Raw genomic sequence first — 16,851 nt, forward strand, 5'->3', positions numbered from 1 at the left:
AGACCTGTTCCACAATTCGCACTGTTTCGCACGTTTATTGTATATATTTTCTTAACCTTATATCTAAATAACAACATTTCTAGTTTCTCGTAACATAATTTGGGGTTTTCACCGCGTGTTCTTCCACTCCATGATGGCCAAGCGGCTTACGCGGCTTATATTGTCTTGGATCACAGCGCATAATATATTCTATATACAAGGCTAATATTGGCAGCTATTGATAGTAGTTTATCATATTTATGTATTAAGGTGGTTAATTGTTACAATATGTTAACCGTCTGAACTGTCAAAAAGTGCTATATTTAAACAACACCTCTCTTGGCTGTGTTAACTTTTAGAGCAACCTAGTCAGTTTGGACAGTTTTGAGTTTAGACGAATAACTTATTGTAATAATATAATACCTGAATACATAAATAAGATAAACGATCCTCGATAGCCGCGGATAGCAGCCTTGTATATAAAAAGATGCGCAGGTTCGAATCATGGGTCTGGCAAATACAAATATTGTTTTTCAATTTGTATATTTTGAAGTCAAAGTATGGACCTAGTAGGTAGAGCAAGTGGATAACATCCATTTCTCGTAAAAACAACAATCTGTTGATACAAACCTACACTCTGTGGAGGCCCATAATAAGACATAGTCTAATGATAATGATGTTTTTCCTCCTTCTTTCCTCTAAATCCATAATAACCATGAAAACATTAATAATAATGAAAAACGTCATGTAATAAATAGTGTTACAATCTTGAATCCTGTAAATTATTCACTGAATAAAAAAAAGTTCCATACAACAAGCCTGAAACGTCGAGGAAAGATGGAGAAAGAACTATGTGTTGAAAATTAAAAAAAAAACTATCATGTAATCACCCATAAAAGTCTTAAACATTATACCCTAGCTTCTCGGTTACACGATATAGATTGTAGACATTACTAACAGAAAGAAATAATAAGTAAAAAATTCAGTTAAATCGAATTATAAGTAGGTACCTACTATTCATTCATACGATTTTAATTTTATTATTTTTTCACTGAACGAACTTTTTTGGGTAATAATATTACAATAAATAATTGTGACCCCCCATTTTGTGAAAGATCGTTAAAATATAATCGACTCGGCCTTTTATGTTCGTTATTCTTTTCATTCTTTTCAATTTTTATTCCTACGGCGTGCATTTTGACTGACCTCCCTAATTAGGTGACTTTCTTGACAAAAGAGTCAGAATTGAAAATAAATTCAAATATGACTTAAAATATTATAGGGTGTCCAATTTTATAAAAAGGAGTGATATGAATGTTTCTTGACTTTGTTTTTTTATGAAGTCAGTCAGCATCTTATTATAGAAATATTATGGCCGTAAAATGGCTGCCGAAACTCAGTTATCGAAGCCGTTTTTATTAAGGTCCTACCAACATTAATCTGATATTTTTTTATGATTTTACCGAGGCTTTGACTGAAACTCCCTATCATGTCGCCTCTTCTCTTCTAGAAGGGAATTCGCCGATCAGGTCCTCAATCCAATTCTGGTAAAGAACTTTAGAATTTTGCCAAGCTCTTCCATATTACCCACCGCCAGGGCATCTTTCAATTCGTTGACATTCTCAAAGATATTCACAATTCGCAGCTGTACTGTGTCGTTCATATTAAGGACATTATACAGCTATATTTACAATGTCCTCCAACACATCACATTCATCGCTGAGCTGCTAATTGCTTCTTCCCATGAGGACATCAAATCTTTTACCCATTGCCTGCCCTGATCATAGCCTCAGTATCAGCTTGAGCTCATTTCTCTTCAAAGGAAACTCTACAAACCAGGTAACCAACTGTGGGGATGGTAGAATGGACTTACTTCATTTCCCTATTTCTAAATCTGATATTAAAATATCTTTATTTCTTCAAATTTATAAGACGTAATTCTATTGTTAAACTTTTTTTGACATCATTGATAAGGGGTTGGAGAGCTATCGAGCCGAATACAAAAGCGTAGTACTACTTAAAAAATCTGACTATAGCTAAAATAAATCCGAGTTGAAATAATTAGACTTCATTTTTCATAATATTATATTGTCGTTTTGAGAGAAAACAAAATAAATACTTTAAAATTTTAACGGTGAGTTTAAATTATAAAAAATAATCACAGGATCGTGTTTTTGTGAGAATACGCTCGCCGCGTTGTTAATATAATTCACAAAATCGAATAATTAATTAAATATTCATTTTTTTCGATTGTGTTTGCTTAGATAATCGACACTCAAGACAACCATAGCCATGCATTGTCCGATACTATATTTCTATTTAAAAAAGGTAATTAAGTAATAAATCAAGCATTATAAAATTTTTAGTTATTATTTCTTATTTATACGACAATCGGCAGGCTTGTAGATGAGAAACTTGTTTACATATTATATCAATATAATTTATTATGTTAATCAAAACAACCATTCTGCATTAATGAATTTTCATCATAAATCAACATACTGGTGAGTTCTAGATTACGAAATAAGATTTATTTGTAAAGAATCACACTAAAGAAATGTTTAAATATTATTTATGATGTTTTACCTGGTGAACAATTCACGTGCCTCGCCACAAGCCCAGCATATTTTGCAGGGTCGGGAACGATAGCCCAAGGACTCAAACCAGATCCTGACATCAGCACAGCCCGGTGAAAGAGAAGACCTGGAAAAGGAGACAAATGGAAACAATTAAAAACGGTAACATATTAATAGACTACTATTTTTAATGCATCCAGTAAGAGTGATATTATTTCATGTGTACGCCTTTAGTTTTTTATTCACTTATATGAGTTGAGTAAACGGTTAACTTTTAATCTTAATAAAAGGCCAGCTTTGATCAAAGAGAATAAACTTACTAATGTTAGGTCATTTTAATAATGCAAAAGGCGTAAGCGATACGTTAGAAGATTTTTTTTAAAGTGGGTCTATAAACATTTCAAATGAGTCGTATAATAATTTATAATTAATTAATTAAATTGAGTAGGTATACAAGTTAATCAAAAGTAAAATAAATCACTGCAATAAACATCAAAATGGCCAATAAAATAACCACTCAGATTGTTATGGAACGGCGGTATCAACTTAATATAACAACTTTTATATTTAAACTGTCTTTATTAATATTAAATAATATATAATAATTTATGTTGTAGACCAGTGCTCCGCAACCGGTGTGCCGCTAGACGATGCTAGGTGTGCCGCGATGCAATAGCCAAATTTGCGCACATGGCTAGTAATATATTTGAGCACCTGCATGAACTTAATAAAACAAGTCAGAATGAAAATTTATTAACGTGCTCTGATAAATTAAAAGAATTCAAAAATAAACTAGAACTTCGGCAGAAGAAGTTAAGACAAGGATCTCTACAAATGTTCCAAAGGAACTACCAGACTACCATTGAAAACAAGCAATCAATTTTGAATCCGTCTAAAAAACACTTAACTTTGCTGCAAAAGAAATTTCATCAGTACTTTCATACAATCAATGCGACTGGATACGAAACCCTTTAACAACCAATGCCGAAAATTCTATAGAAGCGCTTTTCCTATGAATTCAAGAGGAATTTGTAGAATTGATAAACGATGGGACGCTAAAACTGAACTTTGGATCTGGATTTTGGTTAATAAAAAATATCCTCGGATTTCAGACAAGGCTATCGCAGTTCAGCTCCCGTTTTCGAGTAAAAAAAGTCGCCTGCGGGCGTTATTTTACTACGTTAGTATTAATATTTTAAAACATCTGATTGTAGGATACAATTTATTATTATTGTGTCAATAATCGACAATTAATTATTCCTTACCCGACAACTAACTATAATTATATTAATATAATATAACCATACGAAAAATCGCTAAACATAAAATCAATACCATTAATTTTACCTCAAACACTATTTGAAAAACGCTATTTTAGAGTATCACGCTGTCTTTAACCTTAGCGATAGGTAGGGGATCCCGCCAAAGATCTCAGGATGTGGGGTGCATGTTTTGGTGTATAAATTGTTTTACGTGTGGTGTGCCGCAGAATTCTGGGGAGACCTTTGGTGTGCCGTGGGTGGGAAAAAGTCGCGGAGCACTGTTTTAGACACAGACAGTCTGATTTGAAACAGTAATTGAATGCAGTCGATGCGTCCTAGCTTAAAACTGAATTGAAAAGCGATTTTGATTATAATATATTAAACCAAAAATTACTATTACGTACAACATTTTCATACGACAATATCCGTTAGAAGGAAGTTTGAAATAATGCGCGATAAAGCAAATCTTTATCAAATACATTCCCAGCCATTCATTATGCATGCTTATTAATACTTCATAAGAATACACAGATAGGCTCAAAGTTGGAGCTTTAACAAGATAAACAGATACTCATATTTTTAAGTGTAATTTTTATTAATAATTAATTTTGGTTACAGCATGAAATTCTGGGAAAGAGGTAAGTACATTGATTGTTTTACTAGGTACCTACGTTCGTAGTTGAAGTTTATGGTTATATTTTTTTTTATCTTGAAGGTATCAAATCAGTCTGTGCCTCGGGCCTTTACGTATATAAATCCAGTACTGGAACTAATAGCATAGGTGAAGTAAAAATAAATAATAATTTTATATTACAAAACTTGGTTTCATTGGTAACTTGGTGACTTGTTAACAAATAAAAATAAGATTCTTCTTCTTTCTTCTTCTCGCCCATATGGACATCACAGAGCGCTTCAAAGAATACTTGTCACTAGCCAGTCTTCTTGCGTCATTGCAGGGCATACCAGCATCTTGTAGATAATATCGTCACTGTTCTGGCAGAAGACACTAATTCGAAAAAATGACATATTGAGTTAGTTATACCAAAATGTTCCTTATTTCAAACTTTACCGTCTGGAAACCTTCTTAATAAATAAACAGTCTTTATTTTAAAGTCATCCTTTTTACGACTACTTAATAAACTCACATGATAGACCATTTCAAACATTTTAACAACTTCAAAGTCAAATTATTCAAAACTAGTATTCTCCAGTTAGTGTGTTCTGCCAGAACAGAGACGATATACACTCTGTATATATAGTATTTTGTAGCCTTTCAGGTTGGTTTACATGACAGGAAAGTCAGGTTGAGGTTCTCTTATGGTATCCCCAGCACGTGGCTGAGTCACGTTCAACGTGGCAAAAATATCATGATGGCCTTATTATGACGTCTTACTTTGGTGACTTCATTTACGTAATGTTATTGCAATGAATTATTTTTCTACGAAATGATAAATGTCAATGTATTTTGTATACATTTTTTTTGCCGTCATACTACGAACGTAAAAAAATCGTCACGTAGATCGTTTGGCGGTTTGATTTGTATTTTATTAAGAGCGTACATAAGTGAAACGGCAAATAATTTTCAACAATATGTGGAACGAAATTTCGCAGTCGTCGCCAATCAAGAGACTACCAGTCAAGGTGTGAGCATGTATATTTGTTTTGTGATGGCATTGGAGAAATATATTCTTAAATCGTGTAAAGATGACTAAAAAATGTTCCGCATGTACTTTAAAAAGAAAACATGCTAATGAATATATTATTATTATTACGAATATAATAATAAACATAACATTAAAAGGACGCATGTTGAATTTTTATGACAAATTATATTTCGTTCGCCTCGCGTCATTTGCACAATCCGTGCATCGCCTAGTCACGATCTTTTTAGACCATGCCTCAGCTGAAGTATAGCCTTAATAATTTCAAAACAATGTTCAATTCACTTAATATCAGTGGCGAAGGTTGGAGATAAACTATTGAGATGCGACACAAATATAGCGCACACGATACTTTAAAAGTCAAACGTATTTGTTTTCATTACGCTATGACTACAATGTATATATTATAGTATTTGTGAGTTTTTAAAAATTAATTAAACCCTGCCTAATCAAGCAAGACATGGTAGGTAGAAAATAGTCAAAAAATATTTGTTAATCTATAGAATATCTAAAATTATCCCATTACATCATACATACTTATTTATAAATATTTTTTATCGAATATAGTTTGGTTTAGGCAAGGCTAAATGAATAATTATAAAAACTAACCACCATCATCTGCAATACGCATTCTTAATTTAACAAAAACAAATAAGTATGACTGAAAAAGTGTGCACTATTTTTATGGGATTTGCTATTTATGTAGCATATCTAAACTATTATGGTATGGATTAGGTAGAGTTTAATTGAATTTTAAAAATTAACTAACACCATCTGTAAATTACACAATGAAAACGAATAATTATGAGTAACAAAGTTTAGTGTGCACTATTTATGTCGGATCTTAACAGCATGGCCCTCTCATCCTGAAGCGGGCCCCTATGCCAGGAATTTTGATAGACCCCCGTACCTATCACTATTATTAAAAGCAGTATGGCGCTCTACATAAGTGTTTGTCAAATGATGCTCGAGGTAAAATTAAGAGTATTTACAATATTATTTTTTAGCGATTCGTAGTATTTTTTAATACATCCACTTAAAATATTGAATTGTCAAGTATCGACATACAAAAAATTGCATCGCATTACTTTATGTTTTAAAACATAATAAATATTAACATTTTTTTAAGTAAACTGACGTTTTTTACTATTAGGGTCGATTTGTGATTTGTGTTTATCTCACCTATCTGATTGATCCGCCACGCCGGGCCCCTCCTGAGCCCGGGCCCCCGGGCTAGAGCCCTGTCAGCCCCGTCCTTGTAGGGGCCATACTTAACAGCCTACCTCCACCCTTCGCCATTACAATATGGTATGGAGAAGCCAAAAAGATATATATCTATACGAGTCGTCGATGTGAGTGTCGATGGTGTTGTAGATGAAAGACGATCGTAGTTATTCGTGATGATGGAGAAGTGAGAGTTTATTTATGGTTAAATAAGTACAAGGGTACACTCGGTACAATAATATAAATAAACTGACAGTACATAAGTCTGAGATATTACCAGGTTACCATAGGACCAGGTACTAATATTCGAGTGAAAATCATGTACGATGAATTATTATTCGCTATTTATACAATCATAATAATATCTACGCATTATAATTTAGGAAATAACTATATTAATCGAGTCAGCTACTTATTGTCATTTGCGTCAATGGACATAAGAGTAGCTGAATATCGTTTAAAATATAGATATCGTGGAAATAACCTTTGCCATAAGCTATTTTACTTATTGTACTATAATTTGACAGTACGAAAATGCATATTAAAGAATTTGTAATTGCAGTATACTATTTAATATCGCCGATCAATCTGCTGACACATGTAATGAGTTGTTTATCGCCTTATATCTAAGTCTAAAAAGTATGGTAATACTATTGAATAGAATAATTATTTTCTATTCCAACAGTTTTTTGCATTTTCATAGACGAAGCACTGCCGCGTCGTTCTGATCGATAAATGGCAAAAAGGCATATCATTTCTTCTCTGTTTTGGAAAATGTCTGTCTGAATGTATGTATGTTTGTTTTTTTTTACTGCTTGTACGTGTGTTTATGATGGAACGGTCCTGGAAATTGCTTTGCACGTAATCGCATTTGGCGCATACAGCTTTTTGAATACTTTATTTATCGCAGTAAAATATTACAAGACTGATACGTTATATATGCGTATACGATCATTTACATATAAAAGAAAATCTTCAATATCATAAAATGTTTTACGATAATATAAATATATTTACGTACATATTTTTTTTCTCTCCTGTTGGTCGCATCTATTTTGAGGGAATTATGTTGTAAAACACTAGAGCTTTTTATGTTTTTACCAGCGTAATTGAACTCTGTAAGTGGCCTCTCACATATACATCCAATACGACCGCAACTTTATACTTAGGATGTTAGACAAGGAGGTCCGTAAATTCATCATAATTTATTTTAAAGAATATTGCAATGGCAATGTTATTACTTATTATATAGTTGGTATCTCAGACAGGTTTGTTGTTTGTTCAGCCTGACGTTGTGATCCGAGTCAGTCAATACGCTGGTATTGTTTGAAATATATCGTTACCTAAAAAAAATTGACCAATTGCGTTAATAATGACCATATAGTGTCGCCCTCTTACGTGACAGATAGTGGAATGAGTTGGACGTCCCTTGTGGATGGTTCCTGGGGACCATTCAATAGAGTTGTAATATATCCAAGATGATTCTTGCCGATTCATTTTATTTTTTCACATACATTAATAAAAATGAGAATAATTAGCAAAAAAACAATGCTTCGCACTAATAACAAAGTAATTCCACCATGATCTCACACGTTTTACGACAGTTTCATGTTTGTCTGACTAATTAGATTTATGAAGCAAAAAGGCCATACGTACGCCATGATTTGCTTTACTATTTTAAATCTCGCTAACCCATTCATTAAGTCTTTACTATCAGAAACAGCAATCTCATATTAAATTCACATTATTATTTATATTACAATATTATTTACTCTATTAAACTTATGTATTTCCGAGATTGAACGTATACAATATTAACAATAAATGTCTTAAATAGTATAAATTATACTAGATTTATTTTTGAACGATTAAATCAATGTTATTTGTAAATATAAAAATTTTATATTAACAATGGAAAAAAATGCCAATCCGGGATTGTCAAATTGTAATTCCGAAATCCCGGGATCAGAATTTTGGTTCGGGATTGGATTCCCTAGTCACGATCGTTTTAGACCGTGCCCCAGCTGAAGTATAGCCTTAATAAAATACATAAATGTATTTTATATATTATTATTATCATAGCAAATGTCTGCAATCCCCAAAATCATTCATTTTAAGCAATGACAAGGTTACAATGGCATTAGTCAGTAGTTCAAGGTTATTTATTGCCAATGGCATTAGAATCAAAATGTTTATGTTACAAATTTGTCTCACTTCATTGGCACTGGGAGCATGAATAAATAATTCGATATAAATAATTATAGTCGGTATTAAATCTGAATTGTTTATTCAATAATCTAATCATGTTATAGTCAGAGCAATATTGCCTTATGATGGCTAACTAAATAAATAGCAGCGATAATATTACCATAGCCGCAGAGAGGTTCACTGTTCAATCAAAGTTTATTTAGCTTAACTAACCAACTTGTATAAAACAATAATGATTATCGGAATAAGTAAAGTTAGTTAACCGTGTTGTTTCATAACGGAGCATGGGTAAGTGATTTATTATTAATAAAGTTCAGACAATGCGATATTGTTTACGTCGGTGTTTCCCAAACTGTGTACGGTTACGTGACGAAACCCACCAGAAGCGGCGCTCGGTGCGCTCACTACGAAGTAGGCCCCCTCCCACCCGCGCATTACCCTTCACCTATGTAATAAGGGGCACGAAAAGCACAAAATAATTATTATTATCAGCGTCTCTCATAACAAAGCAATAAAAATATTATTATATTTCTCGGCGGCTTGTAATTCATATTCACGATGACGTAATTCTACCAGCAAAATATCGAACACCCAGCAACTAAACAATGAGTTTAATGTTATTAAATAATGCCTACTTGCCCGTCTATCGACAAGGCGTCCAAAAGCGGATAAAATAAAACGGCGCGCGCCCTTTTTGCTTGCCGTGTTCAATGGGCTTTGTCATATATAACGACGTAGTAGGTAATTAATTAAATATGCCTCTCTCACTATAACTCAATGTGTTCTTTGTACTTTTATGTAATACGTTACGTATGTCTACTAAAATGACGATACAGTTGCATTAAGTACTTAATTGAATACTTAATAATGATGTGTGATCATAAAATGACATAAACTGTTTTTTTAAATTTTTGTTTAAATATTGTTATTACAGAAATTTTAGGGTGGCCAATAATTGCATCTTTTGGTGGCCAATAATTGAAAAAAGTGTCCAATAATTGTAGATTTCTGCCATTTTTTTGATTATTTTTTTATGATGTAAACTATTTTTTTTTAAATGTTCTGATAATTGATTATTATAAAAAATACACAATTTAACAAATTATATTTTTTTGTTTCACCTTCCTAATGATATGTGTCCACAAAAATTAACAAAGTTGAAAAAATCCTTAACTGGCCAATATTTGTAGCTTTTACCCTATTTTCGTTAATTCGTCCCGCTGAGAAGCCAAACATCGTGTGAATCATAGGGCGAGCGGATACAGTGCTACGTCAAAGCCAGTGTGCGCTGCCATATTTGATTACGTTGTATTTTCGATGATTCACATTGAATATGCGCGAGCGCCCCGCAAGCCCAATTCAATGTGCACGGCGCCTCGCGAAAGATTTTTCGCGCGGTATCTCAAAAACACCGGAAGAGTAAACTAGGTCGCACATAGCAACAAGTAGAATTTATCAATGTGATTTTCATAGGACAAACAATTAATAGAATTCCGATAGGCAATATTCAATACACTACATTTTTATGCAGGGCTTTGAATGTGTGAGTATCCTATGGAAATGAAGCATGCATTATGCACGTGGAATACTGTGTGTAATACACCAGTATTAAGTGTGGGTTTAACAGAAAAATGTGATTTATATTTCAGTCGAAGAGAGTCCTCAGAGCGAGGAGCACGTCATTTTAAATGAAATTTACAACAAAATCCCTGGTCATCGAAGATTTTATTTTAAAAACATAATAATAATTATTGTCGGTAGAGCAATTCAATGCAATAATTTATTAGGTACCGTCAACGCTGTTCGCCGGCCGGCCAAATGTAAAACGGAGCTGTCAAAATAATATAATAATATTTTAAGCCATTTTATTAACAATCAGAAATAAGTAATGATTTTTGTGTTGGTTTTATCAACCTAATGGTTACGTTTTAAAGAGTTACAAATTGAAAATTGAAAATAGCTAAGGCTAATGCCAGATAGACAGGTGCCTTGCTTAGTTGCTCGTCAATGTATAAAACCGAGAGCAGTTAACAACATTTGACATAATATGGCGTATTCTTGACACGTGTTTAAGTTTATGCCGGAATATTTCTCCATTATTTCTGAGTTCCCTGATAATTTTATTTTCATTCACTAAAGCCATGTAACCTAATGTACTGCTGCGACATTTTTAGTCAATTGAAACATCTGTTTATCACATGGAACCAATGGTACTTGACATGGGGCATAGGTAGAATAGAAAAATGTTATATAGGCGCATGTGCATGTCACTGTTTTAGTATTTTTTTGCTTGTGTGCGGGAAAGATAGTTGCAACATTGCAAACGCCTTGATTTATGACTATATAATAGGTGAACTAATTATCATCAATAATAATTGTATAATTTAAATACTTGAAACGGCGAGGCTTAGTCCCTTTAGGAGGGTCGCATATGAAAACTCGTTTCCACTTTTGAATTTGTTGGTATAATTTTAATACCATTCCTAAAACACTTAATTTACTGCTATACATAGTGCCAATATAACGTTTCAGGTTGTAAAACAACATTTGTTATTGAATGTAACAAATTTCAAGCCTCACGGCATGGAAAAGTAGCTTTTACCACGCATAGAGTCTATCAGTGGCAAAGGCTCCATAGTAGGCGATTATTTAAAGCCTACCATCTACCTTCTATCTTCGATCTTCAAGTAACTAATTTGATTTAAAAAATAAATAAATAGACAGAAAAATCCATCCAATTGAGAGTCATCAATTGTCAGAATTTAGAAGTTTTATTATATTTAATAAAGTTTATAACCATAAACGCATACTAGCGCTGCCTGGATTCAACTATATTATGAATTAATTTGACCCCTTTTCCAGATTTGTTTTGTATGACTTCAGTCTCATGGCGCCAATCACTGTCTGGCTTTTTATTCCGAAATCATAAGTTGTTTAGCTTGCGCTTACTCTCAAAATAAGTATTAATAAGATAATTTTAAAAATAATTTCTATGGAATTCAATCACTTAAAAATATAAAATAAAATAAAATTAAAAATATAAAATAGTTTATCTCGCGATTTTTATTTACCAGTTATTTATACCAAAGTCTGTGTTTTTAATATAAAAGTATTTTAAAATGTCTAGTTTTACGGGTTAAATTATAAATTGTTATGGAACATAAATATATACACAACAACGGATATTTTCGTATGTATGTAACGTTTATAAATGTTTAGGAAAATACATAATTCAAATTAATTACTTAATTATAAACTAATTATATCAAACTAATTGAGCTTTTGAAATTTTATCGATTTAATGTACCATGCATCAGTAGTAATATTGGGTTATCTTCTTATTTCCCGTAAATATATCTGACAAGCGTGGTTACTCCACAGCCTACCTCTTTCTAAAAGTCACCCTTCGCCACTGAAGTCCATACTATTTTACAGCACGCCAGTCACTTTGTCAAATTGGTACACACGATTTCCGTGCGACTTCAGGAGCCTCCCAGTATCCAATCATGAGAGAACGGAAACGACAATTTATTAATGCTGGCGATCATATGATTGAAATGATATTTCAGGTTAAGAAATGTATAAATATACGTATTTTTCTAATTGATTAAATCACTGTATCTTTGTCGTCTATACAATGATGTTTATCCGTTTTGATAGAAGGTCGCGTCGCGTCACTATCACGGCTGTGTGCGCGAGGTCGGTTTTGTGAGATTTTCTATTTGGGAGTAAATTTGCATACCTAGTGAAAAAAGCAGAATTTAAAGTGATCATAAAAACGACGGATAAATGCGTTTAAAAATGTCGCTTTCTCAGAGCAACACTGGATTTACATTTTTTACCAGGTATAAAGTATATTTTTATACATAAACTGCTAAACTAATAATTAATTATAAAACTAGATTTCCTCAAGTATAAAAATTACCTCCTCCAGTCACTTAGATACCTCAAGCATGGCCCCCACAAGGAGGTGGCTGACAGGGCTCTAGTCTGGGGACCCGGGCTGAGGAAGGCCCCGGCGTGACGAGTAGACCAGATAAGTGAGATAAACACAGATCACAAATTTGCTCTAATAGTAAAAAAGTTGCCTGCGGCGCTATTTTCCTTCAATTATACACAATCACTGCTAACCTTTAAAATGCCACATTTAAATAACACATTAATTATATCTAATGGCCAACGACTACAAACGCGACACTCGCGGTGTAAACACTAAATGAGTTAATAATTAAAATATTCGTTGTACCTACGATGCAATTTTATACCGTATGCCGATACTTGACAACTCCATAATTCAAAAACGGATGTGCATATTAAACATACAAAAAAATTTCTTTCCGATAAAAAAGCTCTCAACAAAAATGTGCCACGGTAAAATATTTTACGTACAATTTACCTACATGTAATCACCAAAAATACCCCTTGATATTTTATTAATTTATAATGTATTATATTAAAAATAATTGTATAATAATATTATGAATGACGATCTCTGTCGAAACATGCATAATATTTTTTATTCCCATTCAAAAATACTTCATTTTACGGATAGAGTAGCGTTGGTTATTGAGAGCTTTCAACAATGCAGTTGCTAGTAAATAAAGCATTCGACACAATACCGCGTGCATTTTTCAATCACCCTGTTGAAAGCAAGCAATCCGGTTTTATAGAGCACCCTGTGATTGATTCTCAAAAATATCACATTGCATTCTTGAAACAAGGAAGATAGGGATATTTTCTACGAGTATATTATGCATTATTTGATTTTTATTATTACAACGTTTCTCTTAGCTCGTATTCTTATTTGTCCGATGGTTGTTTGTCGGGTACAAATCTTGCAAAGGATTTTTAACTAAATTCCCGACTAGCTAGACATTTGAAATTTTTAAAATATATCAGAACACGATGCCAATGCATTTTTAATACTTTTAGCCATCTTTATGTATAATTGATTTCATTTTCAGTTAAATCTGTTTTGTATGGAAAGTTATTATTGTCGGTTGCTAAGGGGGTCCTAGCAACAAAATTATTAATATTATACGTTTGTTACTGTGTAAATCAATATGAAATGTCAAAATGACATTTCAATATTCTATAATATTTATTCAGTATTTCTATCAAGTACAACTACAAGTCAAGTACAAAAAGTTTTTATTAATACATGGAATTGTCAAGTTTATATCATTCAACAGAAAATTTAAAAACGTGGTACCTAAATATTATAAAAAGTTCTTTTTATCTTGTAATTTTATTATTCAGAATGATTTTCTAAAGTTTTTTTTTTAATATTATAAACATGCAAGGAGAGGGAAAGTGTTAGGAGAAAAAAGAAGATATTATCACACAAGCATATCGTGAGATTGCTGCCAAAAGTTGGTAAGTCGATAATTTAGGTATTTAGAGTTAATATCGGATTATTTGTCTATATGATAATATGTATAATAGAAAACAGCTTCCTGGAAGGCCACTGAATACTATCTATAGAGTGTATACGGTGAGGCTACAGGATACTGGTTTGACCTGGAATGACACAAGAAGACTAGCGAGCGACAGGAATTTTTATGCTTCAAATACTTCATGATGCATGTAGCGTACTGCCATGGCTATAAATTTAGTCTATGGTTTCGTCATTCTGCAGAATATTTTGAATGAACACCATCTCTATAAATTCAATAATGGAGAGTACCAATTCTAATGAATTAATAGTTTGAATTATTATTCATTATGATTGCTATTTTTTTTAAATTTTAACAGTTTCTACGTGTGCGTACTGTTATGTCCCCAAAAAGCGGAGTAGTTTAAGTAAAATAGATTATTGCTTTCACTAGTTCTTTTAGGTTTCGTAATTACGAATTTAAATAGTCTTTATACTTGTAAAGGTATTATTTGCTATTTTATTATTATACAGAGGACTATGGAAATACGACTCTGTTAAAGTCTCTTTTGTTTTGTCAGGAATAGCGAAAAGAGAGCGGAAAACTTCACAGGAGATATCAAATTAAAAGAGAAGAACTTTTGATGGATGTTTGATTTATTAAACGGAGAAGAATTACAGTAATACAGATATTACGACTGACAGAAAGCCAGATTATAATACGAGAGGTACAATGGTTGACAGAGAACTAACAAATTCATTACGTGTGCAATGGTTCATATATGGAAAGAAATAATCTTTTCGAAATTTCAAATTATCAACACAAATAACATTATATTATTGTTTGTGGTTTTCTGGAATTAATTAGAATAATTGAATCAATATTTAAATTAACAGTATTATCGATATCAGAGAGGATGCTGTTGTTATCAGAGAAAGTTGCGGTTTCTCTAATTAGAATCTGTTATCTACTTCTTGATTTTATGCATAACAGTACGTTGAAATTGCTTGCGATATTGCATCTATATATATTATTTTGAACAGAATCCAACCTGCTGATTAGACAATATTCTTATAGAAAATACATAGAAAAAACCACTAAACACAAAGAATATGCGATTTTGCCATGAATCATAAATGTGTAGGCATGTAGAAAATGATAAAAAAAATGTTTATTGAGTCATGCAGGTGTCCATGAAACGCGGTACGCGTGAGGTGACCTCATTGTTGTTCTGGTGATTTCGACGGATTTTTCTAAGTGTTTGTTTAAAGGTTCAAAATGTGTTACGGGATGGGAACATCAGAACGATAACATTTAAACACCAAGAAAAACGACATTATAAATGTAGTTACATTTTTTCCCTTAGCAGCAGTTTAGCGTGACAGCACGCGACGTGCATCATAATCATGGCCCCCACATCCTGAAGCGGGCCCCCAGGCTAGAATCTTTGACAGGCTCCCTACCTATCGCTAAAGATAAAGGCAGTGTGACGCTCTACAGTAGCGTTTTCCAAATGTTGTACGGGGTAAAATTAACGTGTACCTATATTTAGTGTTTTTTGAATATTTGAATTAATCTATTTGAATATGGAGTTGTCGAGTATCGATACACAATCAAAAATCGTACAGCCACATAATTTGAAATAATAATACTAATATTGAAGATAAATAGCTTTTTTTTACTATTCGAGAGAATTTGTGATGTGTGTTTAAATCACTATTCTGGTCGATTCGCCACGCCGGGCCCTCAGGCTAGAGCCCTGTCAGCCCCCTCTTTGTAGGGGCCATGATCATATTATATTTGACGCTTTAGAGGCACCGTGTGGTGTCTATATTATGCATTAGCTAAGGGTCGGATATTCCCGAAGAAGAGAATAAGATTATTTCCATTAACTGATAAATACATTTTGAGATTATTAACGTCAATTAAGCGTCAATAATACTTACAGTCAATCATACAAATATCTAATTGAGAAACCACGTAATAATCCTATGTCACTCACAACTCATAATAAGTATGATATGAATGAGCTTTGATTCAAACAATGGCAATATAATTGTCATGTGCAGTGTTCTTCGGATAAATTTGAAGAGTAGTGTTAACAATATGACATTAATTAGAACATCACAACGAGACTCCAATTATTGTCATTCATAACACGATTTTATTGACCTGGTTTTACAGCTGACTGATTCATTCATTATTGATTAAATGTATCAACGACAAAGACTCATTATTAAACAATATTTTTAACGGGAACTGAGTCTTTTGTTAATATTTAACAACGTTTTTCTTAGCTCGTATTCTTATTTATCCGGTGGTTTGTCTAATACAAATCTTGCAATCAATTTTTAACTAACTTCCCGACTAGATAGACATTTGAAACTTTTAGAATATATCAGAACACAATGTCAATGCATTCTTTTAATACTTTTGCCCATCTTTAAGCAGAATTAAATGCATTTTCAGTTAATTCTGTTTTGTATGGTAAGTTATTTCAGAAAAAATCGTAGAAAGAACAAAACTATTATTGATTGCTAATGTATTGTATATTGGTGGTCTTAGC

General features: G+C 32.6%; 1 protein-coding gene across 1 annotated transcript in view; it reads right to left on the minus strand.

Annotated features, from left to right (window-relative positions):
* The window catches only part of LOC147069230 (neuroligin-1-like), a 253,110-nt gene that overhangs the window by 133,480 nt on the left and 102,779 nt on the right, over positions 1 to 16,851 (minus strand). Inside the window, exon 4 of the mRNA XM_085951636.1 lies at positions 2,566 to 2,682. Coding sequence (XP_085807762.1) covers positions 2,566 to 2,682 — 117 coding nt within the window. The remainder of the gene's footprint in view (positions 1 to 2,565; positions 2,683 to 16,851) is intronic.

This window comes from Rhyacophila brunnea, unplaced genomic scaffold, assembly GCF_057557595.1.
Source record: "Rhyacophila brunnea isolate RB1 unplaced genomic scaffold, BYU_Rbru_1.0 scaffold_24, whole genome shotgun sequence".
Lineage (NCBI taxonomy): Eukaryota > Metazoa > Arthropoda > Insecta > Trichoptera > Rhyacophilidae > Rhyacophila > Rhyacophila brunnea.